At 37.4% G+C, this 25,649-nt stretch overlaps 1 protein-coding gene across 2 annotated transcripts in view; it reads right to left on the reverse strand.

Moving 5' to 3' along the window:
* The window catches only part of LOC107551907 (glutamate receptor ionotropic, NMDA 2B-like), a 96,510-nt gene that overhangs the window by 19,665 nt on the left and 51,196 nt on the right, over window positions 1-25,649 (reverse strand). For both annotated transcript variants that reach the window (XM_016233689.1, XM_016233681.1), the window contains exons 3-9: window positions 24,133-24,403; window positions 22,852-23,044; window positions 5,272-5,386; window positions 4,808-5,016; window positions 2,868-3,039; window positions 827-980; window positions 600-725 (exon numbers count right to left, since the gene is read on the reverse strand). In XM_016233689.1, the coding sequence (XP_016089175.1) occupies window positions 600-725; window positions 827-980; window positions 2,868-3,039; window positions 4,808-5,016; window positions 5,272-5,386; window positions 22,852-23,044; window positions 24,133-24,403 (1,240 nt within the window). The remainder of the gene's footprint in view (window positions 1-599; window positions 726-826; window positions 981-2,867; window positions 3,040-4,807; window positions 5,017-5,271; window positions 5,387-22,851; window positions 23,045-24,132; window positions 24,404-25,649) is intronic.

Below are 25,649 nucleotides of genomic sequence, written 5' to 3' on the forward strand. Positions count from 1 at the left end.
CAGTAATTAAAGCAAAGGGAGCCCCTACCAAGTATCGAGTACATGTACAGTAAATGAACATACTTTCCAGAAGGCCAACAATTCACTAAAAATGTTTTTTTTTTCTTATGAAGTATTCTAATTTGTTGAGATAGTGAATTGTTGGGTTTTTGTTAAATGTGAGCCAAAATCATCACAATTAAAAGAACCAAAGACTTAAACTACTTCAGTCTGTGTGCACTGAATTAATTTAATACACGAGTTTCACAATTTGAGTTGAATTACTGAAATAAATGAACTTTTCCACGACATTCTAATTTTTTGATCCACGACATTCTAATTTATTGAGATGCACCTGTATATATAAATTTAAATGAAAAAAAACATATAAAGTACCATTAAATGCATAGTTATGAACAGAAGTATATTATATTAAATAAAAATATTATATTGTAATGTAATGAAATGCAATGAATGTAATTATTTAAATTTTTAGATGGTTATAAGATGAAAACGTTAACCTATATATACCAAATGTATATTGGTGTTCTGAATAAAGGATATAGATGTGTGTGTGTGTATGCGTGTGTGTGTGTGTTTATATAAGCGTGTGTGCACACCTCGTCCATCTGCCAAGCAGCGATTATAGCCAACAGGACTGACGTACTCAAAAACGAAAACAGCCACAGCTGAAACTATCAACAGCATAACGAACATCATTACCCAGACATCAGCGCTGAAGGGCTCTGAGAGCAAAAGAAGAAGGGAAAAGAAATTACTAATGAAGAGTGCACTTGAATTTGGAATTATATCTTGAATGCCATTACAGTGTGTATATAGCACTTACCTAAAAAGGCAGAAGGTGACACTGTGCCATTGCTACGAGAGACCATGACACTAATCCCAGTCTCTATGAAGGGCACAGAGAAGTCAATGACCTCTGACCTCTCTTCATTAATGGTCAGGGACCCCACTGCCATGTGGGCATTCTTCAACACCACCTAGACATGAGGGAAAAGGGTGGTTATACCGAACCTGGACTAGTCTAGGCATGCCACAACAGAGGGAGGAAAAAAGCAACAGTGTGAGAAGCAAAAGGTGAAAGAACTAGTGAATGAGAAAACCATGATGGAAAAAAAACAAGACTGTGAGACCAAGGAAGGGAGAAATAAGGTTACTTCCTACAGTGGGTCGCAGTAGCTTTTAATAGCCATTTCTCCTTTTTTTTAACCTTTCCCTAATCACCACTTCCCCAAACCCATCACTTGTCCAGGAAAATTTAGAGTTACATATAACGGGCCTCTGGTGATATAGGAAAATGTGACAAAACAGAGTTAATAAGGTGAATGTATGCTACAAGAAGGCTTTGTCTACATCAGGGCTACTCAAGGGGCCAGAAAATCGGATTTCTTTAGCCTCAAGGGCCACACTTCAAATTTTTTTATAGTGCCTATGTTATATTAATAAGGCTACTGAGTGTTATACACTTACACAACCACGTATCAAACTAAATCGCTCCCATTATAATCAATGAAGCTGTACTGTAAGCTCTCATCTGTGGCACAGTTTGCAGAGTGGACTATACATTTCTGCTTGGTGTTGGATTTTTTAAAATTGCACTGTGTATTTAACATGGTATATAGCAGAATCTCAAAAAACATGCAGGCCGCAAGAATGCCCTGTGGGCTGCATGTTGAGTAGTGCTATTCTATATCCTATATTCTTTCTCCGTCTTTTAAAAATGTGAGACTGTATTTTGCATATTTGCTTGAGTGTGTGTTGCGTTACAGCATCTATCACTGAACATGAGCATGTCTTGGAGCATCAGATCTTTTAAAGACATTAAGTAAACATAAAGAAAGCTACTAAGAGTCTGCGGCTCCAATGTGATGCAGTTCTCCGAGTATTCATATGACTAGGACCGAAAGGGAACTGCATAACATTCATTCCAACTGTGGATTTACATATGATCCGGTAACTCATATTATTTCTCATCTGAATTAATGCACCAGCTGTATTTTCCCTTGGGCTTGTGCAAACTCACTTGCTCACATTTTCTCTCTCTTTCATCTGTTCTTGTCAAGAAAGATATAGATACTTTTCAGATTTTCATTTTTTGGAAATAATATATAATCAGAAATCCACAGACGCTCCAGAAATTTGTCCTAGTGGTTATTACAGTTGACTAACACCATAAAAAAAAAACATTTTCCTTACTTATTAACATATTAACTGAAATAAAAGAAAATATAAAATAACTTTAACTTATAAAAGTTAATAAATATGTATAGACATTTAAACTATATAGACATCACAACAAAATTACTAAAACTTTAACTAAAATTAAAAAGAAAATATAAAAATAAAATGTAATTCAAAATAACAACTATAGTATAGTAAGTAACTATAGTAGTATATCAATGATACTAAAATAACACTGGAGCCAATGGCATACATGCAATGTGAGTTTGAGTCTGGCTTGCAAACATTTCCTGATCCAATTTCCCCCTTTTAATCACGAAATGTACTAGTCATTACTGTACGAAGAAAAAAAAAAAGGTATATATGCACTATCCAAAAATGAGTAACCACAAATTAGTGCAGAAATATATATTTTAAATGCAACAAGATTTGTCAAATTGTTGTGAGCAAAATACTATTTTGTACTGTAATAAGCATACCTACAGTGTGAAAAAACAAACAAACAAACAAAGCATACAGATGAATATGCTCCTTTTATCCATCATATGCAGAGGAATGGTAGAACAGGAAGAACAAAAGTGTATGATCCAGCAAGCTCTTGGATGAGAAACAACCTATTCAACCCAAACCCTATGGTGTTTTATAAGAACCAGTAGTTTTCTTACTAAAAGCATTTTGAAACTAACCTCTCCAACCAAGCCATTCCATGTGCCATTGATCTTTTTGCCATGCTTCCCATTGGTCACCAGGTAGAGATCGTAGGTAAATTTTACCGACTTGGCAATCTTTTTGAGGATGTCTATACAGAAGCCCTTGCAACAGCGTTTAATGTAGATCCCTGAATCTCCTGTCTGATTTCTGGAGGTAGGAAAAACAGGAAGAAAAAGTTGAGAAGATTAATATTAGCACAGGAAGTTATTTTTCTAAATAGTGAAGAGGGCGTTTAACAAATTTCGCCTTAGCCGTTCATCAATCCTTAAAGGGGTCATATGACCATGATAAAAATAACATTATTTTGTGTATTTGGTGTAATGAAATGTGTTTACGCGGTTTAAGGTTAAAAAAACACATTATTTTCCACATACTGTACATTATTGTTGCTCCTCTATGCCCCGCCTTTCTGAAACGCATAGATTTTTACAAAGCTCATCGGTCTGAAAAGCGTGGTGTGCTCCGATTGGCCAGCTATCTAGTGCATTCTGATTGGCTGAATTACTCAAGCGTGTGACAGAAATGTTACGCCCCTTACCAGGTTCAGGAATCTTTCCTCTGTAAACTGCGCTGCAATATTTGGGTTGTACTGTTCTAAATAAAACTTAACCACTGATTTCTAGTTGTGTCCTCTATTGGAAGGCCAAACAAAGTAGTTTGGCTTTTGCAACGAAACACAAAGTGTCTCCACGACATGGCGGTGGCGGCAACAATACTATATTATAGAATATACGCCTTCTTTCTTTGCGTATACATTTGGGCGGTGTTATGCAAATCTTCCCACACAGTGACGTAGATATGTGGGGGCGTGTTTAAATGAGGTATTTTAGGAAGACGTGGCTGAGCGTTCACTTTTATAAAGAATATCTCTTTGGTTTGAGACTTTAATCTTTGCGACTTTATGGATCTTCTGTATGCAAGAACAGCTTTTAACACGCCAAAGACAAAGGAAAACATGAAATCGCATCATATGACCTCTTTAATCAAAATACCATTTCATAATAAATCTTCATCTGAAGAAATCAATTAGTGAGTCAACATAACATCAAAATGACTAATGATCACTGCACTGACTATTGCATTGACTACATTGGAACACGGAGACTTAAATTTGTCAAAATTCACATTAATATTGGATAATTTATCATAATAAATGAGTGTTTTAGCAATAATTTATTACAAGAATGCTAAATTAATTTAACACTAATTTAACACAGATATTTTTAATCAATATCAAAAAGAGACATGAGATACCAGTTTAATCCATAAATGAATCAGTATTGTACACTAACAGTGCAATACTGTATACACCACACTTTCTTACTATATGATATAATCTAGTCCTGACAGTGACAGAGCACCTTACATTTGAAAACTGAATGGAGGATCTGTGCTCTCATGAGACAAATCTGAATTTTGGCAGTCAAGATTAATGTCTGATCTCATACTGATCTCATACAATGATTGATTTAAATAGCTGATTTAAGATATTTTACCTATACTATGTAGCTTTATCTATCCTGGATATTAAGCAAATCTTCACAGACAAACAGTGTGGCATGCCTGAGACCACTGAAAAAAACTTTATCTTTCACCTTTCTAATTTATTAGACATTAATTAGAAATTATATTAGCAGGATAATAATTCAAGTGAAATATTTACTTAGTATTTGGTCTCTTAGTATTTGGAATTTTTTTTTAATCCCACAACATTCTGCTTATTTTCAGGTTTATATATTTTCATTGTCCAGTTTTTTAGACCTCACTGTATTCATCTGTGATTTAGACACGTTTTATCAAATTTTTCAGTCTACTACTTATAACATCTGCTGTGAAATCTGCGACAAATCTGAATTTTGAACTAAACTGCAGCACATTTTCCTGAATATCTGTACTGTTCCTATTGTATTCTCACTGGAGTTTGAGCTGTTTTCTGCACGGCACTGTATTCCGCATGCAGGTGCCACTGAGGGGGTCAACATCCTCCACAATAACAAATGGAGCCTCCTCCAGCGTAACAATGGACAGGTGGTCATCCTCCCGCTCCCCAGTATCCGAGTAGAGCTCGAACCGAGGCCACACGTGGTACTTCATTGCCAGAGACCCGTTCTCCCATTTACCAACCTGTGAAAGTGCAAAGAGGTCAAAATGAGAGCAGAAGATGAGAGAAGGATTACGAGTGAGATAATGAGAGGGTGTTGAGGTTGAAGTGGCTGCGATTGGATTAGTGCGGGCAAAATTTGAGGAAGGCTGAAATCTTGAATTAAGATAAAGAGAGATAAAGAGTAAATGAAGGTTGATAATTACATCAGGGAACTGCACAGTCATGAGTTAAGAGAAATCAATAGGCAAAAGAGAGAAATAAGTAGAGATACCCACCCTTTCATACTGCCTCTCCTTATTTAACAGTATAATGACCAACTTTGGGTGCATCTGAAAACCGTCCTCACTAAAGGAGAGGTTGCGCCCTTCAAATGTCACATTCATGAGGTACCTGAAGAGAAAACAGAGTGAATATATCAGACCAAACACATTTGGTGGTTATTAACACAAAGGCACCTTCTTCACTTAGACCTGTATAGCACAAATATTTTCAGAACAAGTCGAAGCAATTTACAGGATCCCTCAATGTCAGCAGTTTACATTGCTTTCCAGTGTACCTAGTGTATGGGCTTCTGCACACTATCCGTATGTCCACACATTTATTATGCAGGAAAGCAGGTTTGTTGCTTGAGGGTATAGCAAATTATATTCACAATGGCAATTGTTAATCTGGCAGCCTCCTGGTCACAAAACCACTATTATGACTTTTAAATCCACCCAGTTGGAGAGTTTTGAGGAGCTGGTATGAATTTCACCTCATTTAATCATGAACCCAATAAATTATAATAATCCAGGGGAAAATATTTATTACAGAGGTGAGTGATATTACATATCAGATCTAACAACCGATATCTTGGCCTTTAGTTAGTCATCCAAGAAAAATTTAACAGCAACTTTTTATTTGAAAGTAGCATATTTCTATATTATAATTATAAACCAGTTTGCTGCATCTTGAAACAATTTGGCTTTGTATTTGATTGTAATGGATGCTGTGGATGAATGCAAACACTGCATGGTGAATAGTTTCATCCAAATGTCAAGTTTTTTCCAAAAACAGCATGCTTGACCTCCATCACTTAGGAATTAATCCTTGTCACGCAACCTTAAGAACCAGAGCATCTTGACTACACTGCCTTGGATAGCTTTTGACATGGTCAGCCACAAACTGTTCATTTCAGTCAACTGGACAACATTAACTAATTTACTGGTTTATTTCCTACTTGAACAGATCATATAAAGTTAGCAAAAAAGCCTCATTTACTGGCTCTCAATCCAGGAGTCCCTCATGGCTCAGTATTTGGTCCTTTAATTTTTTCCATCTACATCAGATCACCCTGCATTACCATCTAATCAGAGTGTAAATTTGATTCCTCCTCACCTTTTGTCAAATAAGTTCATACAAAATGCTTTCGGTCGATTTGTAATTAACCTCTTTCATGTCCTGCTCCACAGACAAATTTGGGCAGTACTTAATGGACTGAAGTCTAGTGACTCGTCTTTACTGACCTCATCTAGCACTTAGATATCTGAACTGCATCAACTATGTTTAAGCATTCTTATATTGTGTTGTTCTTCTTGTTGCCCTTGAGATCTAACTTAGCACTTGACTTCTTAATATTCTCGGCCACAGTTCCAGCATTTGGCACTTACGTGATATGTATATGAGTTCATAATAAGACAAAAAAGAAATAAACCCTTCAGTAACATTATACAATACATGTTATGAGAGACCATGGCATCATAGTAAGATCAATATATTACACAAATGTATTTTTGTAGCAGTGTTTTTCTTTCTTTTTTTTCGTGTGTGCATTTCCTCCAGTGCTTTTTGTGTGTTTCTTCCAGTGTTTCCTCCAAACTAAAATTTCAATATCATATTTTGGTTTAGGGATCAATTCTCACTATTAACCAGTTTTTTATTAGCATGCATATTACTTGCCTATTGACTGTTTATTAGTACTTAGAAAGCACATAGTAATGCCTTATTCTGCATGACCATATTCTAGATCCCTTAATCCTACACAATAACTAAACTTAACAACTACCTTACTACCTATTAATAAGCAGCAAATTAGGAGTTTATTGAGGAAGTAATAGTTAACAGTGAGAATTGGTCCTCACTAAAGTGTGACCAAAATATGATACTGAAATTTTAGTTTTTAATATAGTTGTTTTGTCAACCAGTAAAAACAATAAAAATTACATTAACATACATTCAGACAAGAGTCAAATATATTTATATTTCTATATAAATATATACTTATTAATATTTTATAGTGAATCATAGTTTCATTAATTAACTATAAACAAATGTGTTTTCAGGACAATTGATTTTTTCATAATTATGTACATGTTGTACGTTAATACAATGTATTATTTTTGCCAAAATAATATTTTTGTACATTATCTTTTACACTTTTGCTATTTCATTAATTGCTATGTTAAATTGTATCTTGTTTTCCTTGGCAATGACAGTGGAAATGTTCAAAAGTGTTTCTATGATGTTCAGAAATTGATTTCTTAAAAATAAACATACCCTGACCAATATTATGTATGACAACCAGCCCCCAGTGTTCCATATAGATAAATAAGGAAAGGTGCTTAGATAGATACACTTTTCTATTAATTCACCCTACTGTGTCAGTCACAGAACATACATTTCCCCACAGTAATAAAAAACATCAGAGGTAAAACATGAAACAGAATCACATAGACAAGTCGTTTCCCTTTTCTTCCATGGGTGTAAAATTTATGACGTAGAAGAACTGACCCAATTTAGACAGTGACTGTAAATCAGTCTGTAGTCAGGTGCATGTGTTTTTGTGCCCTTGAGCGCTGATACACGCACAGATTTTCATCATAGCGTGAGTATCATGTATGTGTGTCAACAAGTTTTGTGTCAGAGCCAGTGAAAACTCTGCTGCACTCCTCGCTCTCTTGCCTCTCCATCTGTGGGCTGTTGTCGCCATGACAACAATCGGCTTCATGAAAACTCACCAAAAAAGAAATGAAAGAGAAATATGCAAACAGAGAGAAGGCTAGAGAGCAGAATGACCAAACAAAAAGTGTGTACTGTATTTCTCATGCATGTACAATACAATGGAGTAAGACTGTGAAACAATGTTGATCTATACATACAGTACAGAAGCTAACATCAAAAAATTGACTTCTGGGAGGAGGTCTATAACATCTGGAGAAAGCTAACCGTTAGCATATCAATGGCAGTCGCTCGTCTGGCCCAGAAGCTTCCAAAAGTATAGTATGTGACTTGAAATCTGATATCTTGATCATGGGTGCTTGGGAGCTGCATAAAAATGACAACACCATGCCCTTCAATTGAAATACTTGCAATTTAGACTATATTTGTTTGCAAAAATAGACAACAGAAAACATAGCTACTTTTGAATAGCTTGTAAATTTACTGGTTTATTTGCTACTTGAACAGCTCATAGAAAGTTAGAAGAAAAAAAATTCCTGCCCCTCAATCCTGGAGTCCCTCATGGCTCAGTATTTGGTCCTTTATTTTTTCCTTATAGATCAGATCACCCTGCAATGCCATCTAATCATAGCTAATTTTGAATAGGTGTAAATGGAAAAATACATTGTATGCCCACTGAATGGTGTAGCTACCACACCAGCAGGGGCTAACTGAATCATGCTAACCCTTCAAATATAACCCCGTGATTTGTTAAAACAGCACTTACAACAGATATCGGACATTTATTTAAATATCATTATATATTTGGTTGCATGGTAAATATCAAAGTATCATGGGACTGCAATAGTACTTTGTTGTTACATTAACACTACTAGAGAATGACATATACAAACTGCAGTAGTTACTGCAATAGTTACGTGCATATCTGATCCATTTAAACTACAGTCTCATACAGACTCGCACACCATCAATTCCCAAATCGGTGTGTTAGGGCAGTCTGTGCTGATTCCTGACACACGAAGGTACGTACAACCCCAAACTGCCAACAGATAGAATGAAAGTGAGAGGGTATGTGTGAAAGAGAGAGGGAGAAAGAGACCCACCAGCATATAAAATGCGTTACCATGGTGCCCACAACCATAGCAATCTGCTGTGTTGCCATGGGAACAGTATTCTCACCCGAGAGAATGAGGGAGAAAGAGAGGAAGAGACATGGAGAGAGAGGTAGCATCTTTTGTACTTACAGCAAGATGCATGATACGGCAGAGACCCATTTATCTGTCGCTATAAATACAAACAGATCGATATTGGACATGACAGCTGAACAGATTTATCGTTTTCAGTTCTAGCATTGATCTGACATTAGAAAACTCATCTTCAGATTTACTATACACCCATTTAAAAGCAAAACTGTTCAAGGAGCTATGAATTACTTGATCATACATTCAAGGGTTTCCTCTCATGTTTAATTTTGGACCTGCCATTACATCTCCTGGCTTGACACCATGCCATTTCATGATACTTGTCACGGCTGTGAAATAGCCTCTCAGGTCAACAGGGAACAGCTTTAACAACCATCGAAAACTTAAGGGAGTGTGAGGACTGGTATATGATTATTTCATTAATGTCTAGAGCAGGGGTGTTTTCTCTGAGGAGTAGTGTTGTTATTGTTAACTAAAACTATAAAAAATAATTATCTCTCATTGAAATTAGTTGATATAAAATTTGAAACATACAAAAATTAATTTAAAAAAAATTTAATGAAATTACAAATATATAAAAAATGTAATATGTATATAAAGTTGCACTGTCCAACAATGAGACCACTGAATAAAGTTTCAGAAGGAGGCAATGTGTCTTTTGCCTTCCCTGAGCACATGGGTGTCTTACATATATTGTTTTTGATGGGATCACTTGGTGACCTGGACAAGATAAGGCATGACCAAAGAAAAAAACTGTTTAACAACTTGGTAGTTCTTTACATAAGTATAAGAAATCCATAGTTAGTCGTACAGTTTCACTGTAATGTGTAGGCGGACCCATAGGTTCAAAAATGATTTTGAATTCAACAGCAAAACTGCACCTGAATTTGACAGCTGTAATGTAACAAAGCTACGAGAATATTTTTTTTGCGCAAAGAAAACAAAAATAACCACTTGATTCCACATTTTCGTCTCTACTCCGTCACTTGCGTAACATTACAGTTGAACCACTGTGTCTTGATCGTGGTAGTTCCCTTGCTGTCTATGGGAGGGTCCAAGAGCCCTCAGATTTCATCAAAAATATCTTAATTCATGTTCCAAAATTCCAGAATTTTCATTTTTGGGTGAACTATCCCTTTAAATGATCTGTGACTCAGCTCAGTTAATTTACTGTCATACTGCACCTCATGACACCAACTGTGTTTATAGGGGATTAGCTGACTAATGTTCTGAAAATAATGTGACTATTAATAATAACAAAACACATACAATTTTATTTTTACTTTATAATTCTAAAATTGCTTTTGAAGTAATACAAAAAGCATCTACACATTTTAATGAGACTTGATTTTAATAAATAGTATGTTTATGAAGAACAGTTCACTCAGAAATGAAAATTCTGTGACCATTTACTGTAACAAAAATGTATGGATATGGAGAGTGTTTGAAAAGTAAATTGAAAAAGGGTAAATTATGACAGTGTTAATTTTTGGGTGAGCTGTCCAATTTAAGCGATAGTTCACCCAAAAATGAAACTTCAGTTATCATTTATACTCACCCTCCAAACCTGTATGTTTTCTTCTTCTGTTGAACACACAAAAAAGATATTCTGAAGAATGTTGATAACCATACAGTCGCCGGTAGCCATTGACTTCCATGGTATTTTTTCATACTATGGAAGTCAATGACTACTGTCAACTGTTTGGTTACACACATTCTTCAAAATGTCTTCTTTTGTGTTCAACATCTGAAAGAAATTCATACAGGTTTGGAACAACTTCAGGGTGAGTAAATCATGACAGAAGTTTCATTTTTATGTGGACTTTGCCTTTAATATAAAAAAACATACAAAAATATTTTGGTACTAGTTTGTTGATAATGTCAGGTAAATGGTGTTTCATTTGCCTTCAACTTCGCAAACATCAAATGTAGCATGAATTTACAGTACATTTGACTAAAAGTCCCGCCAAGAGGGGGCTTTGTCTTCTCATTTCAGCAGACCACCACACGTCACTGGTCTAGAGGGAGGCAGGCATGGCTGTTATGAGTCTAGAAGTAGTTACAGTGTTTGCCCACCAGCACTGGGTTATTTTAATGCATCATCAACACAGGGGCGACAATAATCTTCAGAGGATTTATAACGCATGAGGTGTTATGACATCATGATATTAGTTAACCTAAACAGGATTTCAGATTAAGCGAACACCGATCGAATCATACTTTGCTCTCGTATCTCGTATTCAGAGCCACCCACAGTGCGATCTATATTCATGAAAGTGGATGTGGGCTGGGGAAGTGTGTATAGGTTTTTCTAAAAGTAAGTGTGTGTTTATGTATGCATTTTTAATTAAAGCAAGTTAGAGGCTCCTGGGTGAACCAAAGATTAATTACCTTACTTACACAGGACACCATGTAATGATCAAACCCCTTCCCCAGGGAAGCCTGTGGGCCTTGTAACACCGCGATACACCACCAACACTCACACACTCTAATGGATAGACCTAAAACACACACTGATACATAGACACACACACTTCCTCTCTGTGTAAAGGCACACACCTTTGGGAATTGAGCTGCGTTAAAGCTTTAAAGCCAAATATTTTGAAAAGGCAGCTTGTTCATTTTGTATTTCGTATTCTATAAGTGTGAGAAAGCAAACTATAAATGGAGACAGAAAGGAAGTGTGTGACAGTGAGCAGAGAATGGAGAGATAGACAGAGAAAGAAGACAGAGAGAGAAAGACAGCTTGCGAGACCGAAGGGGTTCACCAGTGTACAACTGATATCTTGACCTACTTCTGAAGAGTTATTGTCGGCGTCTTTAAGCAATGCCCAAAAGCATCATAAAAACATCCACAACCACCTTATTAAACTTTCTGGGCATCAGGTCTACTGGCCACCTAGTGAACCTGAGAGCAGCAGCCTGAGGGGCTACAATTAACTGAAGTGGAGAATAAAAGCCTGGCAGCTTCAAAAGCCTTAAGCACCTCAGAGGAGTCAAAGCATCAGAGAGACAAGCCACACAATCACACATGCGAGGGAAAACACAACATAATAACACACCAACAAACAAGCAAGAATGTAATATCTTCAAGATTGGGGAGACCATATACCGTATATGTTGAAGTCAACACAAAAAGAATCCAAATCAATACATACATATTTTAGACAGTAGTGTAACACCCCTGTGGACTGTTTGTTGTGGTTTCTTCCCCTTTTGTTGGTTTAGCCCGTTATCTGCCCTATGTGTTCCTGTCTCGTGTATTCTAGTATTGTCGGTTATTGTGAATGTTACCCCGAGTGTGTGTGTGTGTGTACGGAGCATAAGCCTGAGCCCACTGATGACGGAGAGCCATTTCCCGCCGCGATTCAGGAGGCGGAGCGAAGCCCGGCGGCTAAGAAGAGGATCGCCTCGAAGGTTGAGCCCAACACGTCAGACCAGGTGCGAGAGCCGGCGACAGTGCCCACCACGAGGGAGCAAGCCGTGGATGGTGTGAGCACGGAGAGGAGCTCCGCCCCTTGCATCATGGCTAAGGGTGAGCGGACTATGGAGGGAATTCCGAGTTCAGCCCAGGAAGGGCTCCTGATCCCCAGTCCAGCCCAGGAAGGGCTCCTGATTTCTCGTTAAGCCCAGAAAGGGCTCCTGATCCCCAGTCTAGCCCAGGAAGGGCTCCAGCCCAAGAGCTCTATCCAGTGCCCGCTCCTCAAAAATGCCCCCCCCCCCTGGTTTCTTCCCCTTTTGTTGGTTTAGCCCATTCAATCATTAGTTAATTATCCTCAGTGTGCTCACCTGTCTGCCCCTCGTTATCTGCCCTATAAGTTCCTGTCTCGTGTATTCTAGTATTGTCGGTTATTGTGAATGTTACCCCGAGTGTCTGCGTCTCATCTACCCAAATCTGCCTTGTTGTCTCTACATTAAATATCCTTATTCGAATCCTTGTCGTCCTCGTCATCCTGCCTGCCTCCACACACCGTGACCGTGACAAGTAGACAGTTATAATATAACAATTCTAAATAAAAATATTTAATATATGAAATTAATTTATAAGTGTACACATGTAAAATGTATGGCTGTAAAAATGCTACTGTAAAAACCTGTTAGTTGGATAACGCTAAGTTTCCTCAGACAGTGAAAAACTGTAATACATCTAATGGGAGATTTCATGTACAATACACTTAAATTTACAGCTTTTGTAAGTAAAAAAAAAAAAAGAACAAGTAACCTTATCATTTACAGTGAAAATGTAAATTAACGCTCCCTGAATTCTCTGTGGCACTTCGCTTTTGTTTTTTTCATTGAAAATTTTTTTTTCTTATCAGTTATGTTACCATGATGTTTTTTTTTTCATTTGTGTGTATGCCCCTGTGAACCATCTATTATTATGGCATTAGTATTTATTTAAAAGTTACTTGTGATGAACTTTGATTCAAAATGTGGCTTTCTCACTACTTGTGTTTTTAAGGTGGTTGTCAGTACATTATAAAGATAGTAATTTGCTATAGTACATTTATTTTACTAGTTTTTTTGGTAACACTTTCTATGAAGCCTGTATTTATAATACATTATAAGGGTATTCTTAAGGCATTATAATGAATGCATAATGCATTATAAAAAACCTTATAATATGTTGTATCATCTCATGAATATTCATAAGAACAGTTTTAATATTATATTTACTTATTTGTGGTTATAGCTTTTAAGAGTATGATGATTTATAACACAATGAACACGTTGCATCCACTTTTACAATGGATTATATTTCTCATAGTTATAATGTATTATAAGTCTCATATCTTGCCATTTTTCTTATGCTACTTTACTTAAAGCGGTCAAAGACCACTTATAAGTTGTAATAATAATAATAAAAAAATTTCTCTCAAACAGTCATAAGATCAGATATCAGATCAGATGAATGTGTAATATGACACATTTGCTTTGAACTATTTTTATTGTAATATCAGTTTGATTATTTTGATGGTACTCTTTAAACAGCTGTTGATAAGTGACTCTGCAACTACATATCAACTAGCGGTCATTAGAGTATTAGTATGTCTGCTACTGTAAATATTTGCTAACACTTTATTTTGATGGTCAACCAACAGATAAACTGACTATAAGTGTCTTTGCAAGTACGTCAACTTATTCTACCATACTAGATTCTACCATTCTTGAGCATACTAATCCTCTAATGAGAGTTAGTTGGCATGTAGTTGCAAAGTTGCTTATAGTCGATTGATTAAGGGGACCATCAAAATAAAATGTAACCATATAAAACATTGCATTTTTTTCAGTTGGAGTATAAAGCTCACATCAATTAATTAACATTAGCTCCACAGGAAACACTCAACATCTAACCACTCACAAGCTGTAGTAAGATACTGTGCAGATCTTAAATAAACAATGCCAAGATATGATACAGTCCATTATACTGTAAATTAAGTAGATTTAATATGGTGTTCATTGTGTGATATAAATAATCGTACTCTTAAACTTATAACCACAAATACGTAAGTATTATGATGTATTATAACTGTTGTTATGATTATTCATGAGTTGATATAACATATTATATGTTTTTTTTATAATGCATTATGCATTCATTATAATGCCTTAAGAATACCCTTATAATGTATTATAAATACGGGCTTCATAGAAAGTGTTACCGCTTTTTTTACTGTAAATTTAATTTTAATCTGTAAAACCACAGTTGCTGTTTTTTTGTTTTTTTACTGTAAATTTCACTGAATTGTTTACTGTGTAATGTATTAATTATAAATATTTAAAGGCATATAATTCAGTAACTTTCAACCTCATTATCTTTTTTAAAATGCAATACATTTGACAATAATAAAAGGCTGCATCTATTTAAAAAAACATGTTAAAAACTAAATAAGAACTTGGAAATCCGTAGGATGTGTAGCGAATCAGCTCATGGGGAAATATGAATAATTAAGCATAACTAGTTATAATTAACTATTCATATTTTAGATCCGCTGTAGATATTTAGCTGACCACTCAGGGTCAACTGTCTTGTCAATTCTAAGAACGTTAATTTCCTGGTTAAGGGAAATAACTTTCTTACTGTACAATTCTATAAGCTTGTAACGTAAATCTGCATGATTATTGACTCCGGTTATGAGCAAACAATGAACACGTCAAGTGTGATACAAGTAAGGTTTTATTAACTACATAAACACTTAAACTAGTCTAACATACTACATAAACACATAAACTGGTCTAACATCCTACATACACACATAAACTGGTCTAACATACACATACACACACACACACACATACAGTTGGTATAGGAAAGGTTAAAGTTTAACTCATAACTTTCGTTTTATCATGCCCGCATTCTCTGCACGTTAATTATTCATATTTCCTGTTGTGAGCTAAATTCGCTACAGATGTAAAATGCTAAAGGAATTTAGAACATCAATAAGCTAATGATATTTTAGGTGGATTCCAAATATCTATAAAATTGTGGGAACCTGTCTTCACAACAATAAAAACCAAGATTCAGAACAATAGAACCATTAAATTGATTCATCTTAATCATAAAAATTCAGTGTTGGGGAGTAGCTAGCTACAAGTAGCGACGCTACTAGCTTAACTACATTTTTCAGTAGCTACGCTACTTTTAAAACAGTGTAGCTTTTCCTGTGGCGAACTACTTTTTCCAGCAAGTAGCAATGTAACGCTACATTCCGTTTTGCGTTCTGACAAGTCACGAGCCTGTAATGCATTGAAGCAGCGCAACGTCTTCTTCTGACTAGATCACAAACTACATTTGATCATTACCGCCATCTGTTGTGATAGTTTACAAAATCAAATGATTGGGAAACTTTTTGTCATTGAAATGGATCTAAAGTGTTACCAAAAAAAGAATAATAAAAAAAAATGTTAATGGAAAATTTCAATGTAGCTAGCTACTTTTTGACAGTAACTTGTAGTGTAGCTAGCTACTTTTTCAGAAGGGTAGCTTGAATGTAGCTTAACTACTTTAATTTACGAGTAGCTTGTAGCTGGTCAAGCTACAGTTTCAGTGTAGCTTCCCCAACACTGTTAAAATTCAAGAACGTTTCAAATAAAATTATTTTTTTTCACAAGAATAACCCACACATGTTCTTGCAATCAATTTATCTGAGATAAGTACATGTAACCTCATTTAATCTCACTCTCAACCTTTATAGGGTACATGTATCTCATCTAACCTTCTCTAACCATGCCAAAACCTTCAGCTGACCTTCAGCCAATTCTCACTATTAACCGATTATTGTAATGCATATTATTAAAATATTGGCTGTTTTTAGTAAATATTTTGCATGACCATATTCTACATCCCTAATCCAACCCAATACCTAAACTTGACAACTACTTAACTAACTAATAATAAACAGCAAATTAGGAGTTTACTGAGGCAAAAGTTGCAGTTAATGGTGTTAATATCGAGAATTGGACCTTAAAGCGTGAATCTTTGGCTTAAAACTAATCAGATGGAAGTAAACAGAAAGAAGCCATAGAAGAAAAGAGATGAATGAAGAAATTGTAGGTAGATAAATACTGTAAAAAAAACACTACCCTTCAAAAGTTTGGGGTCATTAAGATTTTTTAACGTTTTTGAAAGAAGTCTCTTATGCCACCAAAGCTACATTTATTTGATCAAAAACAGTAATGTTGTGAAATTGCCATGTTACGCTGTTCAGGGAACATGCTGGAGTCACGAAGGAACGTTTAGCAGTCTTTAATAAAGGAAACAATGGGAATCATCACAACAGGAGCTTGAGCAACACACGTAGTACACAAGTAGAACTGACAAATACAAACTGAACAGACTGGGGCTTATAAGGACTGGATAACGAGGGGCAGACAGGTGCTGGGAATCAACCAATAATCAAACTAAACAAGGACAGGAACAATACCAAATAAGGAAACACAGGACCAGAAACAGGGGCAAAACATGACACAGAACAATCAAGGATCCTGACATATCGCCCCCCTCCCGGAAGGTGCATCCTCGCACCGTAGAACAACGGGGGGTTGGTGGGTACTAAGGAGGACGCTCAGGAGGAGGACGGATGTCTGGGAGGGGGCTAGCAGACAGAGTCCAGGAAGGAGACGATGGAGGGAGGAGCCAGGGAGGAGTTAGGAGGAGCTTGGAGCAGGAGGAGCAAAGCTGGACCCAGGCCACAGCCATAATGTAGACCCACGGTGGAGCCGACAGAGAGCGGAGCCATGGAGGAGGAATGGCCACCAGCTCCAGGGGGCTGACCAACGGTAGCGGAGCAGGTGCTGGAGGAGCCCGAGGTGGAGACAGAGAGCCAACGAGCCAGGGGGATGCCGAGGATCCGGGGGGCCAGGGTGGAGCCGAGGGCTCTGGCGACCGAGGCGGAGATCCGGAGATCCACGGTGGAGCCGGAGCGACTGAGGACCAAGGTGGAGCTGGCGGGAGGAAGGAGCCCAATGGACCCGGTGGGACAGAGCAATGAGGTGCAGCCGGAGGAACGGAGTCCTGAGGCGATGGCAGGTCGACGCCACACCAAGGCGGAGCCGGAGGGACGAGGGAGCCCGCTGGAGCTGGTGGATCGACGGGTGACGGTGGAGGCGAGGGAGCTAGGAGCCGAGGTGGAGCCGCTGGGTCTACGGGCCGAGGCGGAGTCTGGGCCACGGAGGCTGGAGGCGGAGGTGAGGGATTCTCCAGCCATGGCGATGCTGGAGGATGGCAGACCCACGGAGCTCACACCGTAATGATGGTGAGCTGAAGGCGAGCAGAGGGGCTGCCAGACGACAGCGGTGGAGGAGGCAGGAGCGGGTGGGAGGGCGAGCATTTGTGAGTCTCCGGGCATTCACATATTAATTCGGGGATTGGATCCCCCTCCTCTTCGGTTTGGCAATTTCACCGCGCCATACTCCGCTCACCCTCTGCCTCCCTCGTGGTTGAGCTCTACATCCGGGGCGATCCTCTGCTCAGTCGCACGGCTTTGCACTGGCTCGCTGATCGTGCCGGGAATTGGCTCTCCGTCATCGGTGGGCTAGGGCTGATACAAACTGAACAGACTGGGGCTTATAAGGACTGGATAACGAGGGGCAAACAGGTGCGAGGAATCAACTAATAATCAAACTAAAAAGGACAGCAATAAGACCAAATAAGAAAACACAGGACCAGAAACGGGCAAAACGTGACACAGAACCATCCAGAATCCTGACAGAAATATCATTACCATATGTTTTCTTATTTATATATTTTACAACGTAATTTATTTCTGTGATGCAAAGCTGAATTTTCAGCATCATTTCTCCAGTCTTTAGTGTCACCTGATCCTTCAGAAATTATTCTAATATGCTGATTTACTGCTCAAGTAGTTATTATGTTGAAAACAGTTGTGCTTAATATTTGGTGAAAAAATATATTGTGGAAATATGCAGGTTTGGTCATACAGTTTTGGAACAACATGATCAATGGTGAGTGAATTATGACAAAAAATTTAAATATGGCATCTATTAGTTAAAATTCTAGTTTTTATCTTTATTGTCATAATTGTGTTTAAAATAAATTAAATCATTTATCATTTTGAATGTAGGCTATTTTTCATTAGTGTTATATTTCATTTTATTTTATGTATGATATGATATGTATGTCAAATTATATGCATGTCTGCACTGGAAGCTCATGTCACCAAGACAAATTCCTTGTGTGTGCAAACACACTTGGCAATAAAATTCTTTATGATTCTGATTCTGATTTTTGGGCCTAATTGTCAGGGGCTGGCGTCTGGTGTTCTCCCTCTCACCACCAGAGGTCGCCATCTCCCATCCTCCCGGACTCTTTCTCCGTCACCTTGACACCACACACCTGGGCACCCACTCACACACACACACAGCTGTCGCCCATCCGGGACTCCATCACCTGCACTCCACACACCTGTGCACACACTCACTCTCACACAGCTGTGGCCCGTCATGAGGACTATTTAGGCGCCTTCCCCACGCCACTCGGGGCGGATAACTAATGTTTGGTTGAGTTGTGTCACGAGTTTACTGTTTGTTTGTAGTCACGAGCGTTACGAGTGTTTCTAGTGTCTGTTCCGGGACTGATGCAAGCCAGTGGTTGGCCGTATTGCATCAGTGCCCATTTGCGTGTTTCTAGCCTGTTTCAGAGTCTCAGCTCTGTTTATGTTCTGTTTTTTTCCCTTTGTTTTCCCTGGCAGTAAATAAACCTGCACTTGGACCCAAAACCCTCGCTCACACGGTGTGTCTTTCCTGACCGCGCCGTGACACTAATATCATATTATAAAAAGCCTGCAATTACCTATACGGTACAGTATACAGTACACAATTATAACAGCCTCCTCTAAACAAGAGGAAAGGTGAGTCCAACGTCTGTTCTGTTGAAATTGGCACGTGATGAATACACTGAGGGAACCCAGCATACGTGTGCCACAACTGTTCATATTAAAGTCTGGATGAGAGGTAGATTTTAATTTGTTACTGTTGCATTTCAAGATTGTCTCTGAGGTTTAAAGTTTATTACATTAAAATACGTATTAGAGAGCCTACAATTACTGAGTCTAGGTGAGTAAATGTAACACCGCACTTGTGAGTAATGTTATCCAGTTTGATTAGGTAATAGATTTAATTGGCACAGGTAATGATTGCTGATAGGTCAACAATGTGTGTGGCAAAATTGTAAGCTTTAGTCTAAATGCTCCCTAGATCAATGAGCAAAAACCCAAAAGTGTTACAATTATCCTCCTTTGCCATGTTTGCATATGCTTAGAGTTAATCAAGGGAGGGGACAGGCAGACAGAAAGAAAGGCTGAAAACTAGATGCAGAAGAGAGAGAGAGAGGCTGGGCTCCCACTGTTGTTCCATTCGGCTTCCTAATCCTACTCTGCCTCGAGCATTCAATTAACTCCTCACCAGCAGATCAAATGACTGGCTAAAAGAGAGTGTGACCGAGCCTAAACGCAAATTAATACTTAGGAATCAGTGCCCCTCAATACTAAATGTCAAATAACAGTACAAGAGAGAACAGACAAGTTCAGATGAAAAGCTCACTTTTGTATTACGATGGATATTTATGTTTCTAAGATGAAAATAACAGCCGGGCCGGTACAGACACGTGGGTGCGGGCTGAATGTCAGAGGAGACATAATGGGGAAAGAAAAGTGAAAGGTGCTTCAGCGAGGACCTACAGCAGACCCACATTACCAATAATGCACTCTCTTTTTCTCTTTTGTTATCCATTTGTCACTCTCACTCGTTCTTTCTGCAAGAGGTGTTACAGGTACAGTATGGCTATAATAGAATGCTGCTCAATCTACGACTCGCTTTACACCTGGTATTAGGTCCAAATCAGCTGATCCAATCACAAATGATCAGATGCCCCTTGGTAGTAACACACCAATTCTCTCTATTAAGCAGTTGCTTGTTAGCATGCCTATTTGTTAGAAAACACTCTCTGTCTTTCTGTTGAGTCCAGACAGGTCTTACCCCTCCTTTTTCTCCCTCTCTCTCATTCTTATATATACAACGCATTCTCTCTGAATTCCTCCTTCTATATCCATCTCTCTCTCTTGATATTATGTTTTAAATATGTCTTACTTATATGCAAAGTATGCATGCTTAAATGTATACATTAGCTTCTCTTGGTTCAAATGTCCCCAATAAAGACATGAATGTTAGGACTACAAGGGTAAAGGAGTTCGTGATGAAACCATGAAGACAGTTCAGCATTCTTCGCAAAAGTCTATTCCTAATATGTCCATGTTTTTCTGTACATGTGGCTATTTTATATAAACACATGTTCTTGGCCAACGATCCTACGTGTATGTTATTCATATCCTCATTGGTTAAGAGGATGAAACTCCCCTCGACATATGCCTATATAATATCTGTATTTCTATGAATAAATTGAAGTATTGAGGATACATTTGACTGTGTGTTTTCTTACTTCCCGGCCGTCTATCTACACTTTAAAGTAACTGAGAATTCTTCAAGGTGGCAAAGAGAATTTACAAAGGGACCAAATTGTTATTCTTTATTAACACTATTATTAACATATTGGCTGTTTATTAGTGCTTATAAAGCAAGCACATATTCTGCATGACCATATTCTACATCTCTAATCCTACCCAATACCTAAACTTAACAACTACCTTGCTTTAATAAGCAGCAAATGAGTTTATTGAGTTTATTGAGGCAAAAGTCATAGTTAACGGTTTGTTAATAGTGAGAATTGGACCTTCAAGAAACCTACCTGCAAAGCTACAGTACTGTTAAAAGTTTTAGGCACTTATGTAAAAATGCTGCTAAATGAGGATGCTGTCAAAAATAATATCATAGATAGATTTTCTTTATCAGTTAACTTCTATTAACTAAATTAAATCAACATTTGGTGTGACCATCCTTTGTGTTTAAAGCAGCTTTCGCTCTCGGTGCACTTGTGCATAGTTTTTCAGGGAGCTTTGCAGGTAGGTTTCTAAAAGCGTCTTGGAGACGTTTCCACAGTTCTTCTGGATTTAGTCTGTCTCAGTTTGCTCTGTTTCTTCATGACATTCCAGATAGACTGGATGATGATCTGATCAGATCTCTGTGTGGAGCACTGGCTGTTGTCAGACAAAAACCTCACTGGATTATTACAATTAATGGCAAAATTAATGTTTGGAAATTTACTTCTTTTTTTTTTACCAATAATGGCCAGTATCATCAATATTGATAACCTGATTACGATAATTTTATTAAATTGATTTTTTAAATTAACCTATATATTAATATATTTTGAACACAAACATGATGTTTAAGCATAATAGTTCACTGAAAACTGAGTAAACCAAAAACCAAAACTTAAATGGGTAAAAACATAAATCTCCAAAACAAGCTTATATTTCAGTAATATACACCACCATTCAAAACTTTGGTGCTGGTAAGATTTTTTTTTTAAGTTTATGAAAAAAGTCTCTTGTGCTCACCAAAGCTGCATTTTTGTTTACAAATGCAGTAAAAACAATTATATTGTGAAAATTGCAACAAATTATAATGAAAGTTTTCTATTTAAATATACTTTAAAATGTCATTTGTTCCTGTGGTGGTAAAGCTGAATTTCAGCGTCTTCAATGTCAAACAATCCTTCAGAAATCAATCTAAAATGCTGATTTGCTGCTCAAAAAAACATTTCTTAATATTAATGTTGAAAATGCTTGGAAACCATGATGTGGTTTTTAGGATTCTTTGATGAATAGAGACTGCATTTATTTAAAACAGAAATCTTTTGTAACAATATAAATGTCTATCCTGATACTTTACTGAATAAAAAATAAATGAAACTCACTGACCCCAAACTTTTGAACAGTACTGTATGTCAGATCACCAAGAAAATCCCGGATAAAAATGTTATCATGAAAATAACACCCATTATCCCAAAGTACGCAAGTGGTAATGTAAAGATCTGTCTCCTACAGTACCTACAGCATCTAACAGCAGCCAACCATGGTGTGTATGTATGTATGTATGTATGTATGCGTGTACAGTATGATTGTACACCTGTCTAGGGCTCTTTACCCTTTTCAAAACACTACTAAAAATTAGTTCGGAAACCCTCCTGAGCAGGTGTTGCAAGTGCATGTATGCTGGCAAGGCTGCCTGTTTACGTGTATGATTGCAGACCCCAGATGTCAGTGTTTGAACCCTGGCACCCCGCTAAGCCTGACTCACCTCAGCACCTCGTTGGGGTTTCCTGACTTGCTGCCTTTCTTGTCAGGTGCGCCGTGGCATCCAGACTTAAGCAGCGTGTGAGGACCCCGATCCAGCATCATTGTGGAGGTTGCCATGGCGATTATGGCTACAGCATCACGTACTCGAGCCTCCAGTCCATAGTCCCACTCATCATAGGAAACAGAGATCAAACCTGAGATACAGGAAGTGTAAATTCAGTAAATACAATCATCTGAAATATAAAATGTGTAGTTTTTGTAGCTAAATATGTCACATGTATGTTCCTGTTTGCCCTTATTTGGTTCTTCCTGTGTCCTGTCCTCATTTGTTATTATTTGAGTCCAGGTGTTCCCCATTTAGTTCGTATTGTTCCCATGTGTGTCCCATTAGTTTCTGAGCATTTAAACCCTGTGTTTCCCAGTGTTTTCTGTCTACTGTTGAATGTCATTCTGTCTGCTAAATGTCATCCCTGAAGTTCCTGTGTTTTGTATTCCTTTGTTTATTTTGTATCTAAATTCTAGTTTACGTATTCTCCAGCGTCTCCTTCGTTCCTTCCTCCCCGAGAGACTGTGACAAAATATTTCTATAGTTTTATTTATTTTGATTTATTTATTAATTTTAGTACTTAAATGTAAGCCTGTTTATTTCAGCTAGTTGACAAAGCAGTGTTTCTCATTTTAATTTACATTTTTTAGGTTTAAGTTTTCATCTAATTTTTGTTAATATTTTATTTTATTTCAGACTTTTATATACCGAAAACTATTTTTAATAGTAACAGTTGTGGTTTTAGTTAACAATAACAACACTTCTACATATTATAGATAATAATAATAATAAAAACATTATAATATAAAATTTAATGTAATTTAAAATTCTGAGCAATGTTGACAAGCTGCTAAATACTGATGGCCAGTAATCAAAAATGAAAATTCTATACAATTTAGTCACAAGATAATCAACTTCACTACAATCAATCGTTTGAAATGCTAAAGTGAATTTAGGCATTACAGCATAATAATGTGCAGTATGAAAATGTATATAATTTCGAGATTTTACAAAGATTAGTAAGTGTTATATCATCTGAAATATTTTGATACACTGACAAAAATGGTGTAGAATCTATTTTCAGTCAGAAATTGCTAGTAAATTTCACAAACAATAGCAAAGAAATAGCATGCATCACTGAATTATGCGAGAATTTTATTTTGAAGAAAATTTTATTATAACATTTATACTATATATATATATATATATATACACATTATTTATATTTCTTCTTACCTGTTGGAAAGACGCTGGGTACATTATCTGCATCCCCTGTCACCAGAGATGGTACAATCCAGGTGTAACCATAACCACTGAGGCCGACAGAATGTGCCACCTCGAAAATGGTCATGGCTTCTTCTTTAGTGCAATACAGTAGTATAACAGGACTTTGGAGCTTCTTCATCTGGTTCTGGATCTTTGAGTCGCCATCATCTACTGACATGTCCAACAGCAGCACCTCTTCCAGCTCCCAGCCAACAAAACTGTTCTCCACGGTACTCCGGATCTGGATGAAGGCAAAACAGACAAAGAAAGATGAAAAAAGGCATGTCCTGTAACACCCTCCTGCTGCCTCCAGCTCTTTTTGCTTTTGTTCTTTAGATATAAAGAGAAGAGAGAGTTTAAAAAGAAAACTGCCAAAAGACAACGAGAGAGAGAAAGGGAAAGCTAAATTTTTATTTAAAGGAATAAACACTAATCATAAAAAGTGAAATTCCCATCATGCATTTCATCCAGATACCAAAAATTTTTTGAGCTCTATGATTTGTAAAGAAACAGACCTAACCCACATTTCAAAATGCACAGAACTGCTCTGCTCTGTCTGAGAGAAATTAAACTGCATTTCCTCATAACAAATTGTTCAAACATGAGTCCACAGAGATGCTTTCCATTATAATCTACTGCAGTCAGAACTAGAGGAAGATGAAATTATCGTACCCACAATTCTGATGATGCATATTTCTGTATCGCCCAATATTTCCAGCCAATTTGACAGACTTGCAAATTGCACTGACAGTATCATTACACACATGCAGTCAAGTGTAGTGTGAGCATCCGGTACCACAGGGGTAAATCTACAAAAATGACTGTGATTGTCCCTAGTACACTGATACTCTGAGATTTCAATCCCACTGTACTGAAAGATCACTATATTCATATCTGAGATATTTTAGTTTTATTTATATACTATATAATAATATTAAAGGGGTCATATGATGCGATTTCAAGTTTTCCTTTCTCTTTGGAGTGTTACAAGTCGTGAATAGATAAGATCCCTAAAGTTGCAAAGACTAAAGTCTCAAACCCAAAGAGATATTTTTTATAAAAGTTCAGACTTGTCCACGCCCTCCTAAAATGCCTCGTTTAAACACACCCCCACATGTCTACGTCACTGTGTGGGAAGATTTGCATAACACCGCCCAAATGTTCACGCAAAGAAAGAAGGTGTAACTTTTACTCTCGCTGTAGTATTGTTGCCGCCGCCATGTCGTGGAGACACTGTGTGTTTCGTTGTGAAAGCGAAACTACTTTGTTTACAACACTGTTCCAGAACAGTTCAACCCAAATATTCAGATGTGTGCAGCGCATTTTACGAAGGACATGGGAAAGTAGCCTACAATGCCGTCTACACACAAAGACTGTTTCTATAAAGTGGGGCAGTTCCAACTTTGCAAGGACAGTCTGGCGCTTCTGACTCACAGCCTGTAAGTATGTTTTCATATTAAAAGAATTTGCCACTGATGATTCAAACG

Source organism: Sinocyclocheilus grahami, unplaced genomic scaffold, assembly GCF_001515645.1.
Source record: "Sinocyclocheilus grahami isolate Dianchi unplaced genomic scaffold, SAMN03320097.WGS_v1.1 scaffold17.1, whole genome shotgun sequence".
Lineage (NCBI taxonomy): Eukaryota > Metazoa > Chordata > Actinopteri > Cypriniformes > Cyprinidae > Sinocyclocheilus > Sinocyclocheilus grahami.